The sequence below is a fragment of the Acomys russatus genome, chromosome 24, assembly GCF_903995435.1.
Source record: "Acomys russatus chromosome 24, mAcoRus1.1, whole genome shotgun sequence".
Classification (NCBI taxonomy): Eukaryota; Metazoa; Chordata; class Mammalia; order Rodentia; family Muridae; genus Acomys; species Acomys russatus.
This window is the reverse complement of record NC_067160.1, coordinates 54,871,709-54,899,518: the sequence shown is the minus strand read 5'-3', so window position 1 is coordinate 54,899,518 and position 27,810 is coordinate 54,871,709. Positions and strand designations below refer to the sequence as shown.

At 55.9% G+C, this 27,810-nt stretch overlaps 1 protein-coding gene across 6 annotated transcripts; it reads left to right on the top strand.

The window, feature by feature from the left end:
- On the top strand, window positions 1-26,724 carry Ralgds (ral guanine nucleotide dissociation stimulator). 6 transcript variants are annotated; one of them, XM_051167001.1, is made up of 18 exons: window positions 1-240; window positions 13,658-13,768; window positions 14,949-15,142; window positions 15,543-15,641; window positions 16,443-16,636; window positions 16,875-17,293; window positions 18,366-18,581; window positions 18,786-18,889; window positions 19,235-19,319; window positions 20,506-20,574; window positions 21,004-21,090; window positions 21,479-21,511; window positions 21,813-21,934; window positions 22,062-22,157; window positions 22,391-22,592; window positions 22,743-22,988; window positions 23,974-24,088; window positions 26,009-26,724. In XM_051167001.1, the coding sequence occupies exons 1-18, from the start codon at window positions 55-57 to the stop codon at window positions 26,185-26,187; spliced, it is 2,757 nt and encodes a 918-aa protein (XP_051022958.1). In that variant the 5' UTR covers window positions 1-54; the 3' UTR covers window positions 26,188-26,724. The 6 variants fall into 6 exon arrangements, with proteins under 6 accessions (XP_051022958.1, XP_051022962.1, XP_051022959.1 ...); XM_051167005.1 differs by having other exon boundaries at window positions 2-240; window positions 15,582-15,641; XM_051167002.1 differs by having other exon boundaries at window positions 2-240; window positions 15,546-15,641.
- The last annotated feature ends 1,086 nt before the right edge of the window (window positions 26,725-27,810 follow it).

Here is a 27,810-nt window from a genome sequence, read left to right as displayed (position 1 = left end):
ACTATCTGAAAGCCTGCCAAAGGGCCTACTCCCCCACTGGGTTCCCACCCTACCATGGCCCGGGAAGCAGGCCAGGCCCATGCCAGGCCTACTGTGCCCAGGGGGAGGAAGGGCTCCATGTTCTTTGCCTGTATCTCAGTGGTGACTGCCAGGCGGTGGGCCGTTGCCCGCCACACCACTCCTCGCACTCCTACCCCTCAGACACCTTGGTCGGTAACCCTGCTGGCACCCGCTACAGAGGTGAGTGTTTGCTGGGAAAGGCTGTCAGGTCACAGCCAAGACCTGGCCTGGGCTGTGGGAGTTGGTACCTTAGGGCTCCTTGCTCTCCTTGTTAGAACTGGTTGAAGGAGTTTGGTTAGAAGCACCAGGAGGCTCTGTCTCCTGTACCCGGTGTCAGCTCAGAGGCTGGAGCGCTGTGCCCACAGTACCGGTGTGTGAGCTCTGGCTGGCCACCTGTCCCTGGCAACAGCAGACAGCATATCTGTGGGCTCTCACGGCAGCTTGTATTGGATGGTGCTTCTCGGATTTCGTGGACTTTTGTGTCTTGACAGAGCTGGCTGATGTGTTGTCGTCATTGTTTTGCTGGTGTCTCCGTTTTTCTGGGAGAAAAACTTAGGCTCAGAGGTGCGCCTGAGGCTCTGAAGGTGTGGAGCAGGGAGTGGGGCCCAATTCTGGCTTCCAAATCCTCAGGCCACTTCCTACCTGGCGCTTGGCTGAGTGTGTGAGAGGGCAGGGCTGGTAGCCCTGCTGACCACCCTCCAGGGAACGGAGAGAATGGGTGCCTGACGCTAGGCCCTCGCTGGGGTGTGACGGGCACTCTTCAGCTGTGAGGCTGATGAGACCGTGGGACACTCGGAGTTATCGATGCATTCATCTTCCATAAGTGCTCAGTGGCTCCCTTGCCTGCTCTGAGCAGCTCACACAGGGGGCCAAACAGCGTACCCCTCAGCTGGTCCCTCCTGCCTGTCCCTCCCTTCAGCTTTCTGTTTGGGGCTCACCTTTGAGTCTCAGCTTCCATTTCTATTTGCCTGTGACCCTACTGGCTTTCTCCTCTGCCTCCGTGTACCTCACACGGCGCCTGTAGCTTTAGTGGTCCCTAGGGTTGCCAGTGACCCCTAAGGGGTAGGTCTGCAGTAGGTATTTTGTTGCTAGGGGGCAGCCATCAGGGTGGCCTTGGTTCTTGCTCCTTGAATAACACTTCTCATGATACCAAGCAGACTGGTCTTTGCCACCCCTGAGCGCTCCCCAGCTTGGGACAGAGAGCTTCAATCTAGAGCACCTCATTTCCTGGGGCCCTGGGGGGCTGATCCAGAATTCACGTGTCCTTACATAGGCCGTTTCCATTGCACAGGGTTAGGGCTGCTTGTGGATGCGGGGAACTGCTCAGGTCCTCCGCCAGAGCAGTGAGTGCTTTTAACAAGCCAGCCATCTCTTCGGCCCCTCTTATTTGTTTATTTACTATTCGTATTGTTGTGTCTATATATGCACACATATGTGGTGTGTAGGGGCATATGTGCCACAGTGCATGTGTGGCGGTCAGGAGGCAACTTGTGGAGCTGGCCTCTCCTTCCTTCCAGTCCTGGGAACTTAGGGGTTCTAGGGATTGCACTCAGACAGTCCGGCAGCAAGCCTCCACCCGCTGAACTTCAGGCTGGCCTTGTTCCAGTTTTCCCTGGCCAGTAACTCCATGTGAGGTCAGAGATTTGGGGTAATGATGTCACATCCCTCCACCCAATGTGACCTCTTGGGGGTGTTGAAACTTCAGTTCCCACCTCCAATGTGCGGAGAGGCCCATGGAGGCTGCAGTGATGCAGTAGAGCCAGGCCCGCCCCACTGTGCTAGCTGCACCCACTCTGGCCCAGGTGCGTGCGTCACCTCCCGCCAAGGTGTGTTCACACGCCCGCCCACACAGGGCCACCCCAGAATCCAGGCAGGCCAGGAATGATGATGCCCTAGCCGGGAAATGACAGAGGAGCTGGTCTGGGCCACACCCAACAGTGTCCTCCCTCTATGCTCTCTAAATGTAGAACAACAGACAGATGAGTGAGCAGGCCTTTACCTGCCAGCCAGAGGTGAAAAGGTTTGTGTTGTTCTGAGGCAGGGTCTTGCTCTGTAGTCCAGGCTGGTTGTAAATTCAGAATCCTCGGACCTCTCAGCCTCCCCAGTGCTGGGATTGCCGGTGTGTGTCGCTGGTGCCCAGAAAAGAAACAGGGATTTCGGCCCGGGCCCAGCCTGGCCTGCTGTCCTCACTGGCTGGGGCCCAGCCCAGATGCGAAGAGGTGTAGTTACCCTGACACTGCCTGGTGTCCAGTTCTGGCTCTGTCTGTCTGCTACTCGGGAGTTGCGAGAACCGCGCCCCTGGGAACCAGTGCAGAAGCAGCCCACACAGCCTGACATCCTCACCAAAGTGGGGTGAGGACTCATTTTCATCCTAGTGGAGGGGGGAAAGGTTCAGAAGACTGGAAACCCAGACTCCAGGGACCCTAGGCAGTTCATTTGTCAGGGAATCAGGGATGGTGTCCAGGGGTCTGTGGCAAGCTCAGAGCCCATGCCTAGCGAAGGGCCACGGTGCCGCTTGCCGCCTCCCTCCCCCGCTCAGCCTCTCTGTACATGCAGGAACACAGCTGATGTGGCCTGGTCACCCAGAGTTACAGGAGAGGCCTGAACTTCAGATTTTTATGTGAAATCACCTGACCTTTTACTGTTGGCTCCAAAATGTAAAAACACTTTTCGGTCCAAACAAAACACACATCTGAGGCACACTTGGCGTGCTTACGGTTTCCAACTGTTGGTTCAGAGTCTTTCTCTCTGAGGAGCATCTGACTGCTGGAGGAGGTTCAGCAGTGTTCCTGAGGGGCTGGTTGTGAGCCCCAGTGAGGGCCAGATGCGTTCCCAGGAGGGTTGGGAGAAGGGTGAGGAAGGGGAGAGCCCAATTCCTAGTGATCCTCACTTGCAGAGGCAAGCACTGCTATGTGACACCCCAAGTGTTAGAGTTCACGTGAGCCTTGCATTTCAAATGCATCCAAGGTCTCACGAACATGTGGGCATCGGGACTCTGTTTCCTAGGTGTCCACTGTTGGGGCCGAGCACAGGCTCTCCACACTGTGAGTGACTGGGCCGAGTAAAGCACAGCGGAAATGGCTCACACTAGCCCAGGATGACTACGTCCATCAGGGTCTAAAGCTTGTAACCTTCCCTCAGTGGCTGCTGGGAGCTCCAGGGGCCTGAGAGGGTGATTCTTCAGCCAAGCCCCTTTTATTCTTTTAGCTTTAATTATGGGACACCCAAACAGACCCAGGGTAAAGAGTACGGCATAAAGCTGTAACACAGTAGTTCACCCACAAATCCCAGGTACATGGATCTGGCCATTATAACTGTTGACAGTAACCACCATAGTGGTGCCTGAGAAGCCATGTCCCTGTCCAGCCAGGCCTGGTGGCACACTCCTTTAAACCCAGCACTCAGAGGCAGAAGCAGAGACTCAGAGTTCCAGGACAGCCAGGGCTATGCAGAGAAACCCTGCCTCAAAACCAAAACCAAAACCAAAAGAGAACAGAAAAATTGAGAAGAAGAAAAAGCAACAATGCTTAATGCCAGCAGTATCCAGTAGTCTCCAGCGACCTAAGGTCAACCCTGCTCTGAAACTATTACACAGAAAATTCTAGAAATAAATCTCTTGCTGTTCTGAGTAGCATAATGAAGTCAAGCCCTTCCTTTCCAACCTCCACGCCGCCCTCCCCCCCATGTGAAGTCACCCCTTTGCCCACCATTCCCACATTAGACACTCTACTCGCCAGTCAGCCACTTGGCCGCCTGGGTCATTGCACCAACCATGGTGGTAGCAAACACAGATCACTGTTACCGTTGTTTCACGGTCCTGCTGTGTGTCTTAGAGTGCACCCCCTCAGGTAATAGGGGAGCCTTAGTTACTTACCAGCTGCTTTGTTCACAAACCCCCACACTGGCTGCTATCTCTTCTTTCTGTGTACTCCTTCTCCCTCATATATTTGTTAGCAAAACAAAAACCTGTCTGTCTGTCTGTCCTGCAGGCTGGCTTCTGTAGGCCGTAGGCTGGCGGTGTGGCGAGCATGTGCTTCTGACTCCTCTTGTTCCCCCAGGTAGGGCTAGATTTAGGTGTGGACTGCAGGAAGCTCGCTTTGTGTATATGCTGTGCTCTTCAGTGTCATGTCACATGCTGTCCTTATCCCCTCTTTTAGGATGGGCTTGCCCTGCATAAAGGATCTGCCCTGTAGCTTAAGGCTAATCATGAGGGAAAGCTTAGGAGGCCTTGGGGGAGGGCTTTGCTTTCTGGCAAGGATCTAAAAAGTCACAGCTGCTGCCGAGGATGCTAAGGGTTGAGGCCTGTGGGGTCTAAGGGCACCAGGCACGGTGTGCTGCCTGCCAGCTTCCCTCTCTTCACAGAGGACGCTTACCTTGGTGAGAGGAGGTCAGAGTAAAAAAAAGGGGGGGGAGGGGTTGAGCTATTGGACTGTGGGTGCTAGGCGTTTCTGTGTGTCAGTATGTTTGTCTGTGTTTCCATATCTGTGCATGTGATATCCATGAAAGGACTTTGCAGGAGACAAGGTGCTGAGTGCAGACAAAGACAGGAAAGGAACTTGGTTTAAAAAAAAAAAAAAAGTGGACAGCAACCAGAAGGGCCAAGTAGGTGAGGGGACCCCCACCTATCTGCCAGTGTCAATCGTATGCAGCCAGTGAGACAGGAGGTAGTCAGTCCATCTGCAGTGAGATTAACTCCCTGAAACAGCCTCCTTAGGCTGGACAGGTGGTGCCTGGGGATGAAATATAAGCAAGAGCCTGTTCTTAGAAGGTGGTAAGATCAGGAAAAGGCAGCGACAGGCAACAAAGCTGAGCTGGCTGCTGGGTCCTTGGCCCAGGAATGGGGTTGAGGGAAAGCCCACAAAATGTGTGGAAGCCACTGCCTTTCTGACATCTGCCCACCATCCCACCTGGCCTTCCCTGGAGGAAGGGCAGGGCCCCAGGCTTCTGAGCAGCTGTAGGGATCTCCACCCCAAGCCAAATCTGCCTATCTTTTTCTTAAATCATATTTATCACTGGAGCCTGCTCATAAAAATACTTTAGGACAGTTAGAAATTTCAGAGAAAATGTACGCCTTGGGGCTGGAGAGATGGCTCAGCATTTAAGAGCACTTAACTGTGCTTCCAGAGGGCCTGGTTTCGGTTCCCAGCACCCACATGGCAACTCACAGTGCCCTCTTTTGTTCTCCTCAGGCACCAGGCATATGTGCAGTGTAGACACACGTGCATGAAAAATAATCGTGCGTATATAACAAATTAAACAAACTTATTAAAAGTATACCGCCTCACCTAGAGGTAACTAGCATTTCTTTTGCACAGTAGGTCTATCTGCTTGTGCATGGCTGTGGTTGCTGGGGCCAGGGCTGAAAGTCGTCCCCTCTCCCAATGGGGCTTGTGCTGGATACCAACTCCCTCCAGACACTCAGTCCGATCAATACTTACAGTCACCATTCCCATGCTGTGGTCTATCTATGAGCACATAGCCAGTGACCACATGACATCCTCTGTGGGTCACACTCTTGGAGGAAGTAATTTTCATTACCCATACTTTCCAGTTGAAGAAACTGAGGCTACAGAGCTAGAGGGTGTGACAACTGGAATTCCTGGGAAGTGGATCTGATTTCAGCAAAACAGCATCACGGGCACACCCACACAACACACTGACTGCATGAGAGCGCGCGATCCAGGAGGCCTGACTGCAGAGCAGAGGCTCCTGATGACACGCCCCTTCCAGGGCCCCGCCCCTGCAGCCCCCGCCCCTGCCCCGCCCCCAGCTGACATCAGCGGGGCCGGGCCACGGGCGCAGAGCGCAGGCAGCGCGGAGCCGCGCCGGGCCGGCCCCGCGCCCGCGCCCGCGCCGCCCCGGGTCTCGCGGCCCGCTGGCCACCCGCGCCGCCGCGAGCCGTCCATGGTGCAGCGCATGTGGGCCGAGGCGGCCAGGCCCGTATGGGGCGCCGAGCCGTTGTTCCCCGGCACCCGGCGCAGCCGCAGCGTGTGGGACGCCGTGCGCCTGGAGGTGGGAGTCCCCGACAGCTGTCCGGTGGTGCTGCACAGCTTCACGCAGCTCGACCCGGATCTGCCGCGCCTGGAGGTGGGTTAGCGGAGTGGGCCGGGGCCCAAGGTCCTTTGCAGCGCTGTGTGGGGGTGGGGGAGATTCCTTCCGCAGAAACCCCCCTGCTGCCTCAGGCCCAGGCCAGTGAGTAGGGCATCACAGCTTCCAGCATACCCTCTGCGGTAGTTAGGGATCAAAGCTGAATTTCCGTATCCCTCTCATTTCATCTTGGTGTGACAGCCCCAATTCTCAAAATCAGGCAGACCTTTAAGCCCCTCCCTGTTGTCACTGTTTAAGTCCGTGGTACGTGAATGCTCCAAGCTTGAGTGCCTGGAGCTTAAAAACATGAGGAGGCTACACAGTATAGTGGACCAGCAAATGGTTGGGATGTCACAGACCTAGACTCCCCAGAGGTGAGAGGGACCTCAGGGGCCTCTGGATAGCCCCTCGGACATAGGTCCAATAACCCAGGAACATCAAGGCTGCTCAGAGGAGACAACGAAGGAAAGAGGAGGGGAGCTGGTCTCCAACAGGTGCTATCGGGTGCTCCATCAGTGAGATGCTCCATCAGTGAGAGGACGGGGCTTCTCAGTGACCTGTGATTCATTTCTGCCTGATTAGAAAATGTGCCGACACCCTGACTTTGTAAGAGTTTAGGAGGATTCAGAGGATACCATTTGCCTTTATGCATGGCGGGAGGTGGAAGTAATAAATGAGAGTAGGGCCTTGTTTTTTGTGTGTCCTGGACAGCGATGGCTTCTGCCTCCCTTAGTGTATACCTGCCACCATGCCCCGGAGATAGTGGAATCCCAAGGCGGTCCCTCATCCTGCTCTGCCTAGAGAAGGCCTGGACAAAGCATACTTGGGAGCTCTCGGTCAGGGAACCCCCAGGCCTGGGAGGCCTCCCAAGCTTGGCAGGTGTCCCAAGCCTAGGCGGCTCATTCACCCAATGGTCTCATCCACATGGTGGCTGGGGAGGGACTCCAGGGAGCATGGTAGTGGGCGGCCCGTCATCAGCCCTGCACCCATCTGGCTTTCATTATGTCTGGCAGAGCCTCGGGCTTTGTGTGCTGGAAGGGCCTGGCCTGATCGCTCATGGAGGGTGGGGGGTGGGTCAGGCTTGTTGCTGGCTCCACACCCCTGAGGACCCCTTGTGGCAGGTTGGCTGGTTCCACCCCTACACAGGTTGCTGCTGTCACTGCCTCCTCTGCGCTCCCTCTTCAGGTCTCTGTGTTGTCATGCAGCCTGGCCACTGTTTAGAAATCAGAAGGGAAGCTTCTGGCTGGGGCAGGAAAACCAGGGTCCTGGCAGGAGAGGAGGCCACAGCCGGAAACTGAACACAATGACCATTTACCATTCCCCCCGGGGGAGGGGGGCAGGGAAGTCCCTGTCTGTTTTGCCAATAATTTCCTCCCATCCCCATCCTGAGACTGACTTCCTGGTGGCAGTCCCGGGTCCCGAAATGAAGCTGACCCGATTAAGTTCCCCGCGATCTCTGGGAAACATCAGACTGTCTCTGCCTTTCCTCTTCTGTCATTGTTTCCATCACCCTAGGGCTGCCAGATGTTCTCACACATCTGGGCATCTGCCTACCATCTCGGTTCTAAGCCAAGGCGTCACTGACTTAGCTTGACCTGCGGCAGTCTGCTTTCTAGAGGTCATGAGGTCAGTCTGTGCTCCTGCCACAGGTAGGCGCCAAGTTCATCCCAGCCAGAGTGGTCTGCAGATCTGTAGCATTTACAGGCAGCAGGCACCAGGGCCATGTTCCCTCCCGGCTCACGTGGCCCTCCAGTTCCTGTGCCAGCTAAGACGCCGGAGGGCAGAGGGGTGCCGTCCCTGTCCTAGATAGATACACTGCCAGGACGGGTCTCAGCCAGGACTCCGGCACAAGCTGTGTGCCCTGGGGCTGAGGGTTGAGATGCCCGCTGCATGTAAGGGCTGGAGGCATGACAAGACAGAGAGGGACAGTGGACAGCAGAAGCCAGCAAAGGTTGTGGACGGAGCTTGGCCCAGGCACTGCAGAAAGCCTTGGTCAGGTGAGATATGGGGCCGCTTATTTAGAGCCCAGACGAAGGTACCCCAGATTTTGAGAGCCTGGCAACAGTGGAACCAGAGTCTGAGCATAATAGCTAACTGCGGCTCTGGCTAGAGAGCGTGATGGAAGGGCCTAGGCTAAATAATTTGCATGCATTTTGTCCTTTTGGGTGGGGTCAGGGCTATTAATAGCCCATTTACCACATGAAACAACTAATTAGATTGCACAGTCAACAAGCTGGTCAACTGCAGAGGCAGAGGCCAGGCAAGCTTCTCACTCTGGCAATGCGCCTATGGAGCCTGAACACTGTGTGGGTTGTGTGTACACGAAGGGGCGGGACTTCTCTGGGCTGTCTGGTCTCTTGATCACAATGTGTGCAGCTCTTAGTTTATCCCAGGGTTCTTTTGTTCCCTTGACACTGGAGACCCAGAGACATCGTGTGTGTGTGTGTGTGTGTGTGTGTGTGTGTGTGTGTGTGTGTGTTGTGTACATACACACAACATAATCTTCCAGAGGTTACTTCCTGATTCTAAAAGGGCAGCCTCCAGGAACTTGAGGGCCTGTTACATTCCTGAGGAGACAGGCTATCACAGCGATGGCCCCAGGACCCCCTTGTCCTACTGTTGCTTCACAGAGGCCCAGTAGGAGAGGATGAGGAGGCCCAGGTGGCTGGTACTGGTCCTCTGTCTCATCTGGGACACTGAGAGGAGACATGCTGGCCCATTTCCTGAGAGCCTCGGGGTAACTCTGGAGCAAGAGGAACCCAGTTGCCAGCAGGGAAGGAACAGGGGGTGACTCTCAAGAAGTGGTCAGTTTGTTTCCAGGCCTGTGGGTAGATCCCCCACTGGCCCTCGCCTCTGAGGAAGCTTGTGGAGGGGATGTGGCTGCACTCTGAAGGGTCTCATGGTTTGGCACCTGTCCTGGGTTGGATGTCTCATGCACTCACAAATGCTATATTATCAGGTATACACCCCAGCGGGGTGAGCCCCAGCCCAGTGAGAGTAAAAAGCTGAGATCGATTGCCTCCTAACACAGGAGCTGAGGCTTCAAGCAAACTCAGTTCTCCAGTGAAAAGGACAGCCTGAGGGCTGCTCGCTGAGCAGGGCACAGGGACCAGAACTGCTGGGCCATGGGTTTTCCGTTGGCACACAGCCCTCCTTTTGATGCCTTTGCCTGAAGCCGGTGTCCTGCAGTCGCACCTGCAGGTGTTCTGTCCTTTTGACCCCAGAGGCAGGGAGCTTGAGCTCTGTGGGGAAGGCAGTTATGCTGGAATGCCAGCATGGCCCTAGCCCCAGAGTTTCTTCAGCTATAAAATGGACACAATTCTAATTGCTCTTTGAGTTCTAGAGTGGACCAAATAAGACCAACAGCCTGGCAGGTGTGGTCCACAGAGCCCATCAGTGGTCACCATTAGCCCTCCTGACCAGATGGCAAAGCCCAAGCCTTCTGAATGTCTGGGCTCCAGGCTCCAGGCTCCGGGAACATGCAGCCTGGCACTTGCAGCTGGCCTCAGCGTGGCCATTCCCCAGGACATGTCCTTAGGCCTCTGCTCAGAGGTGCAGGTGTGAAGCCACCAGCCTGGCCACCTTCCCACTTGCTGTGTAGCCTGAGGAAGTCATTTCCAGCTTCAGCCCCTCCCTGCATCGGTATACCATGGCTGAACCCTGCCCTGATGTTGTGCCTCTGGCAGAAGCAGCAGCCAGCTCTGGGTGTGTCCCTATAGGTCAAGGATCAAATCCTTGTCCTGGCTGCTGTTTCCTGGCTCTACCTGCCTGTTCTCTCATCTGCCAGGAGAGTTACGTGCATTAAGTATACAGATGACCTGGTATAGGAAGTGCCAAGTAATCTGGATGGCATGGTAATCTTCAGTGGTGTGGGTCTAAACCTTCAGCTGGGTCTGCCTTAATACCTTGTTCTCCCAAGCTTGGCCTGACAGTGGTCATTTGCAAATGGACAACAGGACAGGGTGGACAAAGCTATGGATTTACTGGGCTGAAGGGATGGGTCTCCCCTCCCCCATTTGGGCTTAGTTTTCTTTCCTGAAATGCTAACTTGGCCAATAGCAGGACTCAGGCTAACAGGGAAGGTTCCGGAGGACCTAGATCTGACTCCATGGGGGTTCCTTGTGGGCCCAAGACATTACTTTCTGAGGTCTTGGGTGCTCCCTTGCTGCATGGCAACCAGGCACCTTGTACAGTCCCTGGCTGAGGCTGCCTCTGGGCTGTGGGCTTGGGGCTTGCCGAGGGCTGTAGAAGGACTTAGCATCTTGGCTCCCCACTCAGTGCTGGAGCTGGCAATGAGGACTCTAGTGGTTACTGTCTTAATTTTCCCTCCTCTACTGAGGTTCAAGGTCCAAGAGCTGAACCAGTCCCTGGGCTTGAGAAGTCTTGGATTCACCCCTCAACCTGGACACTTTGTATTTGGCCCCTCCCCTGGGCCTTGGTTTACACCTCTAAACTGGGAAAGGTGCTTTCCCACTATGGATAGTAACAGCCTGAGATTACTAGCCATCATCTGGACTGCTCCCTCCCTGTTCTAGATGCTCTGTTGCAAGCAAGGCCCAGGCCAATGTGTGAGTGAGCTTCCATCTGCGTCCAGGAGTCCCAGGTGGGCCTCTGACAGGTGTGGCTCTCGGGCAGCATCCGTTCTTGTGGTGTACCAGGTGTTGTCCGCTGTCCTTACTCAGCTGCAGCCCCCATCCTGTCCCCTGTCAGCTGTTGCTGTCCTCCCAGCCCATGGCCAGCTCACCCTCCCAAGCTGGGGGTTGAGACTCTTCCTGAGGTACGTCACATGGATCTGGTCCCCGTGGAGCTGTAGGGCACCCGAAAGGGGCCCGCTAGACCTATTGGCTCAGCAGCCCTGGGCAACGAGGAGCACAATGTTGAGGTCCCTGAAGGTTTGGGTCCCCCCTGCCCCACCAAGTAAGCTGAGGCCCTGCACATGTGGAGGGAAGCTGTGATCCTGTCTGCCAAGGCCTCCTGAAGCAGAGGCAGCCAGGGTCTGACTGGACACACCCCTCACCCCTGCCCAGTGGGCCCCTTGCTGCTTGCTGTTCTAGGCTTGGCCTGCCACTCCCTCTCTCTTTCAGCTGCGGACACACAGTCTGCTGGCCTGCTACCCTGAGAACATTGATCAGGTGACACTCAGCCACCCAGGCCATGTCTTCTCTCCCCATTCAGGGAGCTGTGCTCAAGAGACAGTGATTGTGGGGGCAGCTCGCCCACAGGACTCTCACCCTCAAGCGACTGGCCCAAGTGTGGTAGACACAGCTGTCGGCTTCATCCCAGAGCCTTGGGGGCCTTGCACATGTGGAGGTGGAGTGCCGTGGCGGGGGGGAGGAGGAATGATCGTCCCTGAGGACACAGCCAACCATGTGGCATTCCTCCCTTAGAGCTCAGAGGCTTCCTGGATGCCTGCCCCAGGCAGGCAGGCAGGCAGACATTTTTGCTGCATCAGCTGTTTACTAGGCCGGCTTATCCCCTTTCTCCCTGGACTGCTTGAGTATCCTTGAGAGCACGGCACTGCCTACATGGTGCCCAAGGTGGCCTTAGGTTACATGGCGCCTGCCCTTCCAACCTCAGAGGGGCCCGAGGACAGATCCTTAGACTGTTGAGAGAAGCTCTTCATTATTGTTTTCTAGCCAGGCCTGGGACGCCTGTCTTCTCTGGGTATCTGGTGCGAAGGTGCCCACACTGGGCGTTCTGGGGTCTGGTCATTCCTGCTGTGTTTGCCTGAAGGAAGCGGAGTGCACGGGTTAGTTCCTCATGGCTGAAACAGTTCCCGTCGGCTCCCTGGAGGAAGGCATGTATGGCTCTTGGCGCCCTGTCTGCACCCCCATCCAGCTGGCAGGATGGCCCCCCTCAGGTGGGGGAAGGGTGCAGGATCACATGACACTCCCATAGGGCCCAGGCCAGCTGCTGAGCTGTCAGCCGAAACCCAGGCCTGAGGAAAGCCTTGCTTTTGAGCCACGCTCAAAGATGGCTGCTGTTGCTGCTTGCGTCCAGCTCCTCCTGTGGGCTTGCCTGGCCAGGACACATTTCTGTCCAGTGGGCACCAATAAAAACGTGCTGCAAGGCCTGGTGGTGATGGTGGCGGCGCCGCCGCACGCCTTTAATCCCAGCACTGGAGAGACAGAAGCAGGTGGTTCTCTGTGAGTTGGAGGCCAGCCTGGTCTACAGGACAGCCAAGGCTACACAGAGAAACCCTGTCTTGAAAGACAAAAAAAAAAACCTGTTACAAACTGGCACTATACCGGCTCCTTGGGCTGAAATCCCGTGTTGTGTGGCAGGAAGAGAAGGGTCACATGTGAGACCTGACTGAACCTCTGAGGTGGCACAGTGGGTAGTCCAGGGCCATGGTGTTTTTTCATCTCCTCTGAAAGACTTTCCAGATTCGGGTCAGGGGTTAGCTGGTGACAACATCACTGGTCTCTGAAGGGAAGTTCCCGGGGCTGTGGGCCAGAATTGCTTAGGGTGCATGAACCTCCTTGTTACCCACTGATCTTCAGGACACTGGCCTGGCCTTCTCTCCAGAGAAGGTGGACAGCCATGAGCCTAGTGTGCTGGTATGGCCCAGAGTGGGAGGGCAGAAGCAGTGGGTCTCCAGGCCCTGTAAGGGTGGACGGCAGACCTGAGGACCCTGGTCCAGCCCCAGAGAAGGCCCTGCAGTGGGGCTCCAGGTACATAAGCACTTTGACCCCAAGTCCCCTGGGACCCACATTGGTCCCTGTGGGTCACACTGGATGTAGAAGTTCTGAGAGGTTGGTCTCTGTGCCTTCCATCCCAGGCACTGCCATTCCCCAGACAGCAGGAGAAGGAGCGAGCCTGGGGTGTCGGAGGAAGCGAATGCCTTCTTTTTGCTCTCAGCTCTGAGAAGCATGCACATGACCGCCTCTTTCCTCAGCTAGGTCTCACGACACGGGGTTCTGGGGAGCCCCGGGGTCGTTGCTGTTTCCCACTCACGTGAGGAAGAACAGCCAGCTGGGAACCCCCATGTTGCCCAAGAGGTCTCAGAAGCATGAATGAGCAGAAGGGGAAGGAAGTGGCCTCAAATGTGGCCACCATCAGCACCTGCCCTCAACCCATGATGCTGACCCCAGGGCTGGCCCACAAGGAACTGCTGGGTCAGCCTAGAGCCTCAGACGGGACAAACAGATGAGGGCGTGGGGGACCCCAGGCCTTGAGCTCTAGGGACTAGGTTTTCCTGAGCGCCAGCGCCATGTTAGGACTTTGGGATGGTTTGGCCTGTGTCAATTATTCCTGTCTCGGCCTCCACTTACCCTTCTGAGAAATGGCTGAATAGCCGTACCTGGCTTAGAGAGAGACTGGCGTGGGCAGTCCAGTACCAGGGGCAGGAGCAGATTCCTGAGGTGTTGGCCGTTAGGTCATGAGGGGCCAGGTGGGAAGGAGAGTCCTGGCCTCTTCACACTGGACAGCTAGGAGCCGCCTGTCTGTGCCGTCCCCCTGCAGCAGACCCCTGATGTCCTGGCCCCGTTGTTGGGCCTTGTCTTTTCAGAGCTCTACGCAGGAGATTGGGGAGGAGCTGATCAACGGGGTCATCTACTCCATCTCCCTGCGCAAGGTCCAGCTACACCAGGGAGCCACCAAGGGCCAGCGCTGGCTAGGGGTGAGTATGCCAAGGAGACCAGGGCTGATCCTTCCTTCCCTGCCCAAAGTCCAGCCCACTCACAAATGCCTTGCTGACTTACCTCCCTATAAGTGAGAGGAGAGGAGACACCACTGACTCTGTTTCCCCTTTCCCACAAGGCCATGCGTACTTGAATGTTTCACTGGGTTTAATACCTGTCCTGAGATGTCAGTCCTCCTACAACTTCCTCCTAGCCCTACAAATCCTCTCACCTAGTAGGGCTGCCCTTTACCCCCCAGTGAGTAGAAGTTCAGGCTCTGTAAACTTGGGATTACCATTGCTATGAAGAAACAGCACAACCTAAAGCATGTTGGGAAGGAAAGGGTTTATTTGGCTCACACCCCCCACCCCCCCCCACCCCCCGCCCCCTACACCTATAGTCCGTCACTGAAGGAAGTCAGACAAGGCAGGAACCTGGAGGCAGGAACTGATACGGAAGCCACAGAGGGGTGCTGCTCACTGGCTTGATCCCCCATGGCTTGCTCAGCCTGCTTCCTTATAGAACCCAGGACCACCTGCCCAGAGATGGCACCGCCCACAGTGGGCTGGGCCCGCCCCCATCATTCACTAATTAAGAAAATGCCCTGCAGGCTTGTCCACAGCAGTCTTAATGGAGGCATTGTCTCATTGGGGCTCCCTCTCAGAACTGTGTCAGGTTGACATAATTAGCCAGCGCGTGTACAAGTCCCTGCAACTTGCTGTCTCAGAACACAAGTCTCTTGGGCCCCTTGAGCTAAGCAGCCGAGCCTGACCCAGGCACGTAGTATTTTGGAAGATAAACCTGCTGCCTCGGCTGTTGACCTCGATTGCTATTGGATCCCAACGTGACCCTTCTCAGTGGTCCCTGAGCTTCTTCAGGGAATGTTCTGGGTCCTGTTGGGCCAGCCCCCTGACTCTGGAGTAAGGCTCTCTTCCCACCTCTAGGATGGGCCGTTCTGATTTGGAACCCCCCAGAGTATGTTAAATACTGTTGTCACTCACCTGAGAAACTACCCTGAAGGTTTCCACACCTCAAATCCTGCTTTAAAAGCTGAGACCCTCTTGTCCCAGCTTTGGCCACATTCTTCTGAGGGTGTGCAGGAGGCCATCTGAGCTCTAGCCTCCAGCTTTGCTGAGACCCTGGCCGTGCCGCTGACGGTGCCTTCCCTTGTCCGCCCAGTGTGAGAACGAGTCGGCCCTGAACCTCTACGAGACGTGCAAGGTACGCACCGTGAAGGCTGGCACTCTGGAGAAGCTGGTGGAACACCTGGTGCCCGCCTTCCAGGGCAGCGACCTTTCCTACGTCACCGTCTTCCTGTGCACCTACAGAGCCTTCACCACCACCCAGCAGGTGCTAGACCTGCTGTTCAAAAGGTGAGCACCACCTCCACACCCAGAGGCACCCTTCCTCCCGGGTCTCAGGAATGCCTTGTGTCTCTGTGTGCCCCAGTTTGATAGTAAGCCTTCTTACAGGCTGTTGTTGGGACCCAGCTAGACGGGCCCTGGCAGTGCCTCCTCAGCCTGCGCGGTCAAGGCTTGTGGGGTCTTATGTGACTTTCCCTTCCTCCATGGAAAAGCTGTCTCACCTGAGCCTCAGGCTAAACGGATTTTCCCACATAGATAGACACACAGCAGGGCCCTGTGGTAATGGACTGAGAGGCCTCAGGTCCCCAGGTCAGCTGTGAGCACTTAACTCTGTGACAAGAGCAGAGTCCCTGCCTCCCTGGGCTCCATTCCCACCAGGGGGTCAGCCAGTAACACTAGACATCATAAGCAGGTACGGTAGATGTGACGTCCTCACGGCCTCCTCTAGATATGGCTGCATCCTCCCATACTCCAGTGAGGACGGTGGACCGCAGGACCAACTCAAAAAGTAAGTGGGCTCTGGGTCAAGAGGGGAGGTTTGGGGAGCAGGGGTTGAGCCAACTGTATGTCCCACATTTCCTGGTTCCTGCTGGTGGACTGAGGGCTAAGGCCCCTCCAGCAGCAGAGTTTTGGGTGATGCTGAACATTCCGGGAGCAGAAGGGATATATGTATGTATGTGGGGGGTGGGGTGGGGAGTCATTCAGGACCAGGCACTACAAGAACTCTTCCCTGGCATAGCCTGTCTCAACACACAGCCTCACTCCTTGGTAATGGCATTTAGCTGCTCCCCAGTGGGTTCAAAGAACAAACCATTTCCCGAGCTGAGCATGGTGGCGCACGCCTTTAATCCCAGCACTCGGGAGGCAGAGGCAGGCAGATCGCTGTGAGTTCGAGGCCAGCCTGGTCTACAAAGCAAGTTCAGGACAGCCAGGGCTACACAGAGAGACCCTGTTTCGGAAAACAAAACAAAACAAAACCATTCCCCACAGGAAAATACCCCCCACACTTAGCTCACAAAGTATAGGTACTAAGGTAGCTCCTGCCACTGGTTGAGGTTCCAAGTCCTTCCTGCATTTTTATCCCAGTGGAGTTGGACAGGAGTGGGACTGTCTCCCTAAGCAGCCGGGAGAACTGCCATTCCGTTGATGAGCCTTCGCACTCCTATAGGGCTCTCTGTAGCCTTTGTCATTACTTGGCCTGCCATAGCCTGGACAGCCGAAGGGGACTTGTGGGTGGACGTACACCACAGGGGTGCTGAGGGAGGGAGGGAAGAGAAGCCACAGCTCTGACCCTGTTGCCTGCTCCCAGTGCCATCTCCTCCATCCTGGGCACCTGGCTGGACCAATACTCTGAGGATTTCTGTCAACCTCCGGACTTTCCCTGCCTCAAGCAGCTGGTGGCCTATGTGCAGCTCAACATGCCTGGCTCAGATCTGGAGCGCCGTGCTCACCTTCTCCTGGCCCAGCTGGAGGACCTGGAGCCCAGTGAGGTTGAGCCTGAGGGTGAGGAGCCAGGGGCAGCTACACAGAGTCTGGTAGGAGGGGTCAGTATTAGTTCTCGCCACAAACAGCTGGCACTGGGCTGGGAGCAAGGAGGAGCCTGGGACCCAGCAGGCAGTGCACTATGGTCTGGGACAACATCTTGTGGGGACAGGGGCTTGCTTCTCTGCCAGGCAGTGATCCTCTGTCTTGGGAAATGCTGTGGACAAGGCAGCCATGTTAGACATCTTATCTCCTACAGCCCTGTCCCCAGCTCCAGTGCTGTCTCTGAAACCAGCCTCACAGCTAGAGCCAGCTACCGAGCCAGCTTCTCAGCTCGAGCCAGCTCCTGCCCAGGCTTCCCAACTGGAGCCAGCTCCTGAAGTTCCGGCGCCCAGCCGAGTGGTGTCACCGGTACCAGAGCCAGCAGCAGCCCCAGTCCCAGTGCTAGCATCCAGCCCGGTGGTAGCCCCAGCTCCAGAGCCACCACCAGAGCTTGAGCCAGAGCTGGACCCCGCTCTCCCACACGCCCTCGAGCTGGAGCCAGCTCCTGTGCCGCCTCCTGCGTTAGAGCCTTCTTGGCCTTTGCCTGGAGCCACAGAGAACGGGCTGCAGGAGAAGCCTCACCTGCTGCTCTTCCCTCCTGACCTCGTGGCTGAACAGTTCACACTGATGGACGCAGTGAGTGGCCCAATGGGGCGGGGCAAGGCTGGCCTCCCTTTGTATTCTGCTGTCGAGACCTGTTTTCTGGCACAGCCTATGTCTCAGGGCAAGTCCAGGGCTCCACTGTTAACAGCTCTGTGACTAGGGCACACATCTTAACCCCCAGGCATTGACTCTCCCCTGGATGGTGATCATGGAGTGTGTGTGTGTTGCATGTGCAGACACACACAACACACACACACACACACATGTACAGAATTGAAGGGCTGGAACAGATAGAAAGTGTTGACTCTGTTTCTTAGCAATTAAACTTTATTATACAACCCAACTAGCTTATACAAGAAGGAAAAAGGTTAAAGGGACAAAAGAGTGAACCTTCCAGTAGCCGGTCCACGGGACGGGTCCTTAGGTGTCTCTCTGGCCCTCGTGCTGGTCCAGCCCGTCCGCTGCTGCTCCCAAGCTCTCTCGCCCAGCTGACTTTGTTGTTCTCTCTTCCCCAACTCCCTGAGTCACGTGGGAAGGACCGGCTCCTTCTCCCTGTGAGGGTCAATTAGAAAGACAATAGTCCAGGTGGGGTTCCCAGGCCTGCTTCTTGAATTCCAGCCCCAGGATGACTCCACTCAGTCTGTCACAAGGTATTCATGGGGTGCCCCAAGGGTAAAGCCCGCCAAGACTGCTCCCACCTGTGACAAGGCTTATTCTTTCCCACAAGAAAGTGTGATGGGCCTGACCTGTTAGGGATGGAGGCGTGCTCACCAAGGTGCCCTTAGGCCTCTGGGTCACCCTCCTCCATTCTGCCCTGGGCCCCTAGCTAACATCAGCACTTAGGAAGTGCTTACTGTGTGCAGGAGACTGTGTCAGACACAGGCCAGGGCTGTGTAGCAGGTATGCTCTCAGGTGAGCAGACATGAGCCACTGTCGTGTGCACCTCTCCCCATCATTTTGCCTGGTTTACCATGTACTGGGTGCCCTCAGAGGTCAGGTGGAGGGGGCGAGAGTCCCACAGAACACAGCCGCATCCTCACCATCCTAGCTTCAGCTTGGGCCTGTGGGCTGTGCAGGGCCCAGTGACACCAATCCCCCTTCCTAGGAACTATTCAAGAAAGTTGTGCCCTACCACTGCCTGGGCTCCATCTGGTCCCAGCGGGACAAGAAGGGCAAGGAACACCTCGCACCTACCATCCGTGCCACTGTCGCCCAGTTCAACAACGTGGCCAACTGTGTCATTACTACCTGCCTTGGGGACCAGAGTATGAAGGCTTCGGACAGGGCCCGGGTGGTGGAACACTGGATCGAGGTGGCCAGGGTAGGCTGCAGGAGGGTCTGGGGACCTCATCTCTTTCCTCACACACCTCAGGGCCACATGGCCCATTGCCCGACACACACTCCCTGCCGCTGTACACTTGAGTTGCTGTGTAAGCATGTGTCCCTGGCATGCCCTCTGTGGAGTTTCCCTGGCACTAAGGAGGGGCTTAGCCCAGGGCTTCACTCATAGACTCCTTGTCCCCAGGAGTGCAGAGCGCTCAAGAACTTCTCCTCGCTCTACGCCATCCTCTCTGCTCTACAGAGCAATGCTATCCACCGCCTAAAGAAGACATGGGAGGAAGTCTCCAGGTAGGCCTCCCCGTCCCCACCCCAACTATAGCCTGGGGTGGCGCCACCTTCAGTGAGCCTCAGTAGCAAAGTCCGAGGGGTGGGTCCACTGGTAGGCACAGCTCAGTGTGTATACCCTGAGAAGAGCCAGGTGAGTGTCTCGTCCTTGCACACGGCCACAGAATTGTCCAGCTGAGAGAAAAACCACAGGTCTGCCGACTCCGCTTGCCCTTGGTGGAACCATGTTTAGAGCATCCTTCTCTAGCAGCTTAGAATCTTTGTTCTAGAAGAAAGCAGGTTCCCCACCGTGCCTGCCCCGGCGCACACCCATCCTAACTGCTGCCTTCACTCTGCGCTTCTCTTCAGGGACAGTTTTCGAGTGTTCCAGAAACTGTCGGAGATTTTCTCTGATGAGAACAACTACTCCCTGAGCAGAGAGCTGCTCATCAAGGTGAGGTGGAATCCACAGAGGTGGGGGCGGGACTGGGCGGAGGGGACAAGAGATGTCAGGTGGGGGGTTGGGGAGATGCTCCTCACTATCCAGGCTGGACAAAGGGAGGAGGGCTGTCTTTGGCCCTCAGGCAGGCAGCAGGCACTTGGAGGAACAGGAGGCCCCTGGTAATCTGATGTAGTGAAGACAGCCATTCAGGCTTGCCGCAGGAGGATGAGGCAGCCAGATTAGCAGGTCTACAGCTTCCTGTTGGCTGGGGTTTAGCCACTGGCAGGCGGACAGAATAGGGTGCAACTTCTCTGAGCCTGTTTGTTCTGTCCCTGTGATGCCAGGCTTGTCCCAGGGGAGAAGCTACCTAGGATGGGGACCATCCCTCACTCCAAACATGTAGTCCTATGGTGCAGATAGGCCTGCTTATGTGGCTTTCCCCAAAAGCTGCTGGATGCCCGGGCTGGAAGCTACAGGATGCCCAGGCAGCTTAGACATCTCAGGGACCAATTAACTCATTTTTCTGTCTTACTCCAGAAGCTTCCATGTTTAAAAAAAAAAAAAGGCAGCATTATCAGTAGGCCCTGCCCCTGCCACACTGGTCAGACTGAAGACAGCCCTGTGTAGCCCTTAGGGAATTAAGGCGGAGGGCTCTGCTGAGGGCCGTATGGAGCTAGGAAGCTGGGGACTGGAACAGGAGCCTGAGACACCTTGTCCCTCTCCCGTTAAGACTGAGCTCAGCGATCCTGTCACAAATCACAGGGCCAGAGGCCAGGACTCCAGTCAGTAGGCTGCACTTCTCTGAGTCTCTGTAGGGTTCTGCATGGGGTGCTGCCAGTTTCTAGGCCTCCGTTTTCTTGTCTGGCAAATGGAGGTACTGACCTTACAGGAAACTATGAGGTCTAAGGGAGAAGTGGGGTGTTCAGGAGGTCACAGGGATTTGGCTCACGAAGAGTCAGGATGGCACTGGGGACCAGGCACTGTCCCCAGGACGCAGGTGCAGGACCCTCTGAGTTTCAAAGGTGAGGACTTTGGGCGCAGCAAGGCCAGGCCCAGGCCCTCCCTTCCTCCCCAACCAGTGAGTGGTAGGAGCCATGTTGGCCCAGATGACGCAAGGACCTCCAGGCCCAGGGTCGGAGCACAGGTTGGGTTCAGGAAACGAAGGGAATCTTACTAACGTCACCTTCAACCCTGGCAGGAAGGAACCTCCAAGTTTGCCACGCTGGAAATGAACCCTAGGAGAGCCCAGAGGCGGCAGAAGGAGACAGTGAGTGACCTGGGGGTGGGGACAGGAAGGGGTTCCCTTGGCCCGTATCTCTGGTGGCAAGGTGACCAGCTACATCTTGCGGGACAAGAAAAGGCTGTGCTGCCGGGCGTGGTGGTTGCACGCCTTCAATCCCAGCATTCAGGAGGCAGAGGCAGGTGGATCACTGTGAGTTTGAGGCCAGCCTGGTCTACAGAGTGAGTCTAGGCCAGCCAAGGCTACACAGAGAAACCCTGTCTTGGAAAAGAAAAGGAAAGTCTGTGCCATCAGAGTCAGGGCCTGGCAGGGAAGGTGTGAGCAGGGCCACATAATGTTGATGACCTGCCCTTTGCCAGCCTGGGATGAGACCTAGAGAGAGGGGGCAAGGGTTCTTGGTGTGCCCTGGTGGAGCTGGGGTCCTGAGCCTTGCTTGTCTCCCACTTGATGCCTCAGGGGGTCATCCAGGGCACTGTCCCCTACCTGGGCACTTTCCTCACTGACCTGGTGATGCTGGACACAGCCATGAAGGACTATCTGTATGTGAGTGAACGTGGGCCTAAGGGGAGATCTGAGGGTCGGGCCTGGGAGAACAGACCCCCCCACCCCCACCCAGAGCTGTCTGACCGCAGAGCTGAGGAGTGGGTTGGCTGGACTAGACATGCCAGATGGTAGCTCTGGGCAAGAGAATGAGGCTTGGCACTCCAAGATCAGACAGCATGCGGGCCAAGCCGGGCCTTCTAACCCAGAAAGGCTTGGACAGGAATATCTACAAACCTCTGCCCTCAGGTCTCCCTGTGCTAGAGCCTAGAGCCAGGTGTGGGTGGTCCCTGCCCCCTAGTGGGTGCCTATGGTAGTGCAGATCAAGGTAGGCAGGACTTAATGGTGGAAGAGGGTGCTTTCTTATGGACCTTGGCTGTCTGTCTTCTAGGGGAGACTTATCAACTTCGAAAAGAGAAGGAAGGTAAGGAGCTGCCACGCTCACGTGGGGAGATGGACTGGGCAAGACATTCACTCCACCCTGGTGGTGATTTCCCTGGTGGTGACATTCGGTTTACCTCACCCTTCAAGGGCTGTTCCACACAGGGAGCCTAGGGATGACATCCAGGACAGCTTCCTGTGTGGAAGTCCAAACAGTAGTGAAAAAAGGAAGTGGCCTGAGTGGGTGTAAGTGGGGGGGGGAGTAGGGAGAGAAAGATGCAGAGGCCAGCTCCTGCCGGACCCTCGTGGGCCCACCACCACCACCCTGTTTTCCCTCGACCCAGGAGTTCGAAGTGATCGCCCAGATCAAGTTGCTGCAGTCGGCCTGCAACAACTACAGCATTGCTCCCGAGGAGCGCTTTGGGGCCTGGTTCCGAGCCATGGAGCGGCTCAGTGAGGCCGAGAGGTGAGGCAGTCATCACGTCACATGGTTGGTTGGCGATGTCCCTGTACCCAGCCTTCAACTTCTGGGTTAGCCCTGGATGGGAGCCCCTGCTTGGCTCCTGGGAGCCTCACGACCACCTCTGCCTTAGCTACAACCTGTCGTGTGAGCTGGAGCCGCCATCTGAGTCAGCCAGCAACACTCTCAGGAGCAAGAAGAGCACAGCCATTGTCAAGCGCTGGAGCGAGTAAGAGCCTGGACCCGGGGAGTACACAGGGACCAGAGAAGCTGGGGGCTAGGAGAACCAGCCACACTGGTGCTGGGGTCTTACCTAACACTGGCCGGTTCTGTCAGTCATAGAGTGAGTTGAGTCAGCTCTCCGGGCCTCAGTTTCCACCTCTATGAAATGGGATGATCCCTTAGAGCAGTCGAGGGGGGTGGGTGGGAAGACCCCTAGAGTAAACCAACCTCTTCATCCAGCCGCCAGGCTCCCAGCACGGAGCTTAGTACCAGTAGCAGTGCCCACTCCAAGTCCTGTGACCAGCTCCGGTGTGGCCCCTACCTCGGCAGCGGTGACATCACCGACGCACTCAGTGTACACTCAGCCGGTTCTTCCAGCTCTGACGTGGAGGAGATCAACATGAGCTTTGTCCCAGAGTCTCCTGATGGCCAGGAAAAGAAGGTGACCCCCCCACACACACACACTCCCTCCTGCCCCTCCTCATTGGTGCATCTCACACTATGTCCAACAAGGGGCCCACAAGTCCCGAAAGCTGGCTGTCGGCCTTCAGGGCCCCTCACAATTCGGGCTGCTGTTGACTGTCGTCCACAGTTTTGGGAGTCAGCCTCCCAGTCGTCCCCCGAGACCTCCGGCATCAGCTCGGCCTCCAGCAGCACCTCCTCCTCCTCAGCCTCCACCACGCCCGTGTCTACCACACGTACCCACAAGCGCTCCGTCTCAGGGGTCTGCAGCTACAGCTCCTCCCCACTGCCGCTCTACAACCAGCAGGTGGGCGACTGCTGCATCATCCGCGTCAGCCTGGATGTGGACAACGGCAACATGTACAAGAGCATCTTGGTGAGCTGGCAGCAGGGGCGTCTCCCCATGGTGCCCAGCCTGATGGGGCAGCAAACACGCACAGATACCTGTGTGCCATCTTTGACCTCCTTTGCTGTCTTAACCTAGCACTGACCTTCTAGGTTTACAAGAATAGAGAGAAATAACTGCGGACCTTGGCCCTCACTCAGGGCCCGAGAAGAGGGAGATGAGCAGTATGCCCCAGCCCCCAGGACTCTGGATTGTAGGGCATCAGGCCTGTGGCAGTGGGACAGACATTAAGGCAGAAGCAGTCAGGGCCCCCACTGAGCTGTAAAACCCTTGACTTTCTCGGGGAGGCTGAAACAGAGGGCAGCGGTGACTTGGTGTGTGCGTAGGGCCAAGATGGAGGCCCAGCTCAGGAGGCTGCTGTTGCAGTCCCAGCTCGGGGAGATGGGCCCAAAGCAGGCTGGAGGCCCCGGCAAGAGTCAGTAGTGTCAAGGTCATGGAGCCAATGGATCACTTCTACAGATGGTGGGTGGGCACACAGGGAGGGCCTTTTCCACCTGCCAGGGCTCCAGCTGCAGGTGGCCCCTACCCTGGCTCAGGTACCCTACCAGGCTCTACCCCACTGGATCCTCAGCCTCTCTGTGCCAAGAGCTGGGAGGACTTGTTCCCATTCACCTGGGTAACCCCACGACTGAGGCCCCCTGAGCTAGCCTGTGCTCCCTACAGCCTCAGAGCAGGGCAAGACATAGGTGGCCAGTGGGCATCAGCTGGTTCCTCCTTAGAGTTTGGGTGGAAATTACTGGTTCCCCAGGCTTGTGATTCTCTTGCCTTCAGGGACACAGCTCCCCGTGGGAGTTGGTGGCAGGCTGTTGTAGGAAAATGGAGCTGGAAACGGTTGGGAAACAACCATGCTCATGCCGTGGAGGCCATTCTAGTGAGGCGGAAGGTGAGGGGTGCCCAGATGGGTCTCTGGCCACTGTACCCTTGTCCTGATAGCCTGTCCCCCATTCCAACCCAGGTAACCAGCCAGGATAAGGCCCCAACTGTCATCCGAAAAGCCATGGACAAACACAACCTGGATGAGGACGAGCCAGAGGACTATGAGCTGGTTCAGATCATCACAGAGGATCACAGTAAGTAAGCCAGTCAGACTCCGGGCCAGCAGCACAGGGGCAGGCCAGCACGTCCTCCGCCCCAGATCCGAGGCCTGAGGCTCAGGAAAGCACAGTAGCAGGCCAGTGGCAGAGGGGCAGGCCAGCACGTTCTCCGCCTCAGGTTTGAGGCCTGAGGCCCTGGAAAGCACAGTAGCAGGCCAGTGTGAGCTTGGTACCCTTGCCTCGAGGCAGCCCCTTGAGGCAGGGTCTCCTTCCTATCCCAGCATCTGCTGGGCCTCCCTGTCCAAAGTGTAAGGCTCGTTCATGGACCTGCTGGAAGGGACCTTGTCTGGTTAAAATAAGAAAGCAGGTACTTCAGGAAGAATCCACACATGAGGTGCTGGAAAGATAATTTCAGCAGTTAAGAGCACTGGCTGCTCTTCCAGGGAACCCAGGTTCAATTCCCAACACCCACACGGCAGCCTAAACTGTCTATTAACTCCAGTTCCAGGGGATCTGGCACCTTCACAGACATATGAAGGCAAAAACCAATGCACATAAAATTTAAAAAAAAAATTTTTTTTTTTTAAATCTACATGAGATAAAAACACACACTGAGTCAGTCAGTGTTCTAGAAACCAGAGGAATGGATCAAACAAAGACTGGAGGGGTAGTGCAGTGTCTTAGAGTGTGTGCTGTGTGCTGCAAAGATGGCTCAGTGGTTAGAGTGTGTGCTGTGTGCTGCAAAGATGGCTCAGTGGTTAGAGTGTGTGCTTTGTGCTGCAAAGATGGCTCAGTGGTTAGAGTGTGTGCTGTGTGCTGCAAAGATGGCTCAGTGGTTAGAGTGTGTGCTTTGTGCTGCAAAGATGGCTCAGTGGTTAGAGTGTGTGCTGTGTGCTGCAAAGATGGCTCAGTGGTTAGAAGAACTTGCTGCTCTTCCAGAGAGCCTGCGTTCAGTGCCTAGCACCCACAGACAGGCGCTTCGCAGCCGCCTATAATCCCAGTTCCCGGGAATCCAGTGGCTGCTTCTGATCTTCTTGAGTACCGGGCTCAAATGTGCTGCACATACATATATGTGGGCCGTTACTCATACATAAAATTAAAGGAAGATGAAATAGGTCTTAAAACCATCAGTGTGTGCTGCTCTTGCGGAGGACCTGAGCTCAGTTCCCAGCACCCGTGTCGTGTGGCTGACAGCCTCCTACAGCTTGAGCCCATTCTCAAAGAACTTGGAGACTTCCAGGCACTCTGTGCCCGTGCCCTTTTCCCCAAAAGGAGGCTCTTAACAAGCAGGTAATGCAGGAGAAAGAAACCACTGTAGAGGTCACCCATGTTGAATGTGACGTGACCCGAATGCCCACATCCACCATTTGTCCCAGTCAACTGACGGAATGACTCCTGTGCTATCTCGAGGTTGTAATGCAAACCTTCTTTTAGCTTCTCATCCCATTGTGGACAGGATGAGGGGCTCTCCACACACGCACCTTTCAGAAAACAGACCTACAGAGGCTCAGGAGCTAGCGTCAGGCACAGGCAGGGTCAGCGGGAGCAGCAAGTCCAGCTTGGTAATGACAGACAGATTCTAGGCCAGAGGAGACTGGTGGGACTTGAGCCCAGAGGAAGGTTCTGCCCTCTGCTGGTCCTTGGAGCCTCTGTGAGGAGTGGGGAACCATCAAGGAAGGCAGTCCGAATCCAGGAAGCCTGCTCTGGCTGGAAGTCCCACCTGGCCGAGACAGCCACACGGGTGTGATGGGGAGACTCTTGGCCAGTCAGTAAACACCCTTAGACTCTCAGCAGCATCTATCCCCTGGTGGGAGTCACAGGAGAGGTTCTTGGTGGTGGCACAGCTGGATTGGAGGGCCCTCAGGACCTTGGTGTGGCCTAGAGGAGGCTCTCCAGTGGTGGGGTATCCTAGGCCCCCCACCACCACTGATTGCTCCCCTGCCCCTCTCCCACCAGAGCTGAAGATCCCAGAAAACGCCAATGTGTTCTATGCCATGAACTCTACCGCCAACTATGACTTTATTCTAAAGAAGCGGACCTTCACTAAGGGGGCTAACAAGGTCAAGCATGGAGCCAGCTCCACCCTCCCTCGAATGAAGCAGAAAGGCCTCAAGATTGCCAAAGGCATCTTCTAAGGACACCTCCCGGGCTCTGGCTGGCTGGGGACTAAGCACTTACAGACTAGAGTGGCCCAGGCCACCCAGGTACCTCTGCCCACCTGCCAGCCAAGGCTACCCCCCAGACTCCAGCTTCACCCTAGACTTCTCCTGCCACCGCCGCCGGGATTGACACCTGCCACTGACAGGCTGACCTGGCCTCCAGGGACCACTCGCTGCCTTAGGTGCCTTCTGCTCTCTGGAACCAGAGGACTAGCTGACTTTTTGCCAAGGGGTGCTGCCATTCGGGCACGATACCTTGCCTGCCCAGGACACTGCCCTCCACACTTTCCTGACACCTCCCCAGGTGCAGATCACTGCCATCCATGCCCCCGGATGCTCCAGGGCACCATACACACACACCCAGCAGGGCTGACAACTGCGTTCTCTCCTTGTGCCCAGAGGCACCAGCCTGGGACCTTCATGGAAGTTCCAGTCTTTGCTCCCACACTCTAGCCTTTCTCCGGCTGCACCAAAGATTCCATCGCCAGGGCCTACAGAGTGAGGGAGTCTTTTCCCACCACGAGCGCCAGCCCTCCCTTGGATCAGAGAGACAAGCCCTGTCACGGACCCTCACCTGCTTGGGATTGAGTCCCACACCACTCCAAGTGCCATTCAATACCACTGCACCCTGGTTGTACATGACTACGTGAAATGGGAGGCTCGGGGGAAGGACATTTGCGGGGATGGGGAAGACGACTGCATATTTGTATAAAAAGTAAAAGTTTACTGATTGGGGTGGGGCAATATTTATTTGTTGTAAATAGAAAATGCTAGACTTGAATATTATATTAAAATCCCGTTTCTACTATGGCTTGGTCATGGTGGTTTGGTTTTTGTTGTTGTTGTTATTGTTGGTTTTTTGTTTGTTTGTTTGTTTGGGTTTTGTTTTTAATTCCTCTGACTCTGCTCTGTGAGGGATTCTCAGTTGATCTCATGCAGGCGCAGAAGAGCCAGCTGCCCTTCCCAGGTGTGCTGAAGGAGCTGTGCACCTGCCGCATGTGTGGCAGACCGGTTAACAGGGGGCTGTGCTCTGTGCTGGCAGCTTCTCAGCACCCGGGGTGTTCTCATTAAGCTCGGTACAGCCTTTGGATTATTGGTGTCAGTGGCTCCAGGGTGCAGTCTATAGTGCTGGGAGACTGGGGGTTTGGAGAGAGGCTACTCAGCAGCTGTGTCAGTGAAGTGTGCGAAGGGCAGTTGCCAGAGGCAAGCTTCTGTTCATGGAGAGGACCTGGGTTTCGTTCCCAGCACCCATATCAGGCAGCTCACAAACACAGTGCCTCCTCAGGCACTGGAACACGTGTTGCACACATGCAGCACACACACACACACATGATAGATGGTAGGTAGGTAGGTATACGTACGTACGTACATACATACATACATACATACATACATGACACATTGTGAGCCAACAAGATGCCTCAGCAGGTAAAGGCACTTGGTAAGCCAGACAACCCCTGGGACCAACATGGTGGTAAAAAAAAAAAATCCAACTCCTGTAAATTGCCCTCTGATCTTCACATATCCCATGTGCTCATATGCACACTCATACATAAAATAAGTAAGTAAACACATAATTTTTAGAAAGAAATAGGGTCT

Bases quoted from the DNA above. Each gene is read 5' to 3' on its own strand.
- Ralgds (XM_051167001.1), top strand. From the start codon at position 55: ATGGCCCGGGAAGCAGGCCAGGCCCATGCCAGGCCTACTGTGCCCAGG. The intron at 16,637-16,874 runs GTGAGGAGCCAG...TATCTCCTACAG, and splicing joins CAGTGAGGTTGAGCCTGAGG to CCCTGTCCCCAGCTCCAGTG. The intron at 18,890-19,234 runs GTAGGCCTCCCC...GCTTCTCTTCAG, and splicing joins ACATGGGAGGAAGTCTCCAG to GGACAGTTTTCGAGTGTTCC.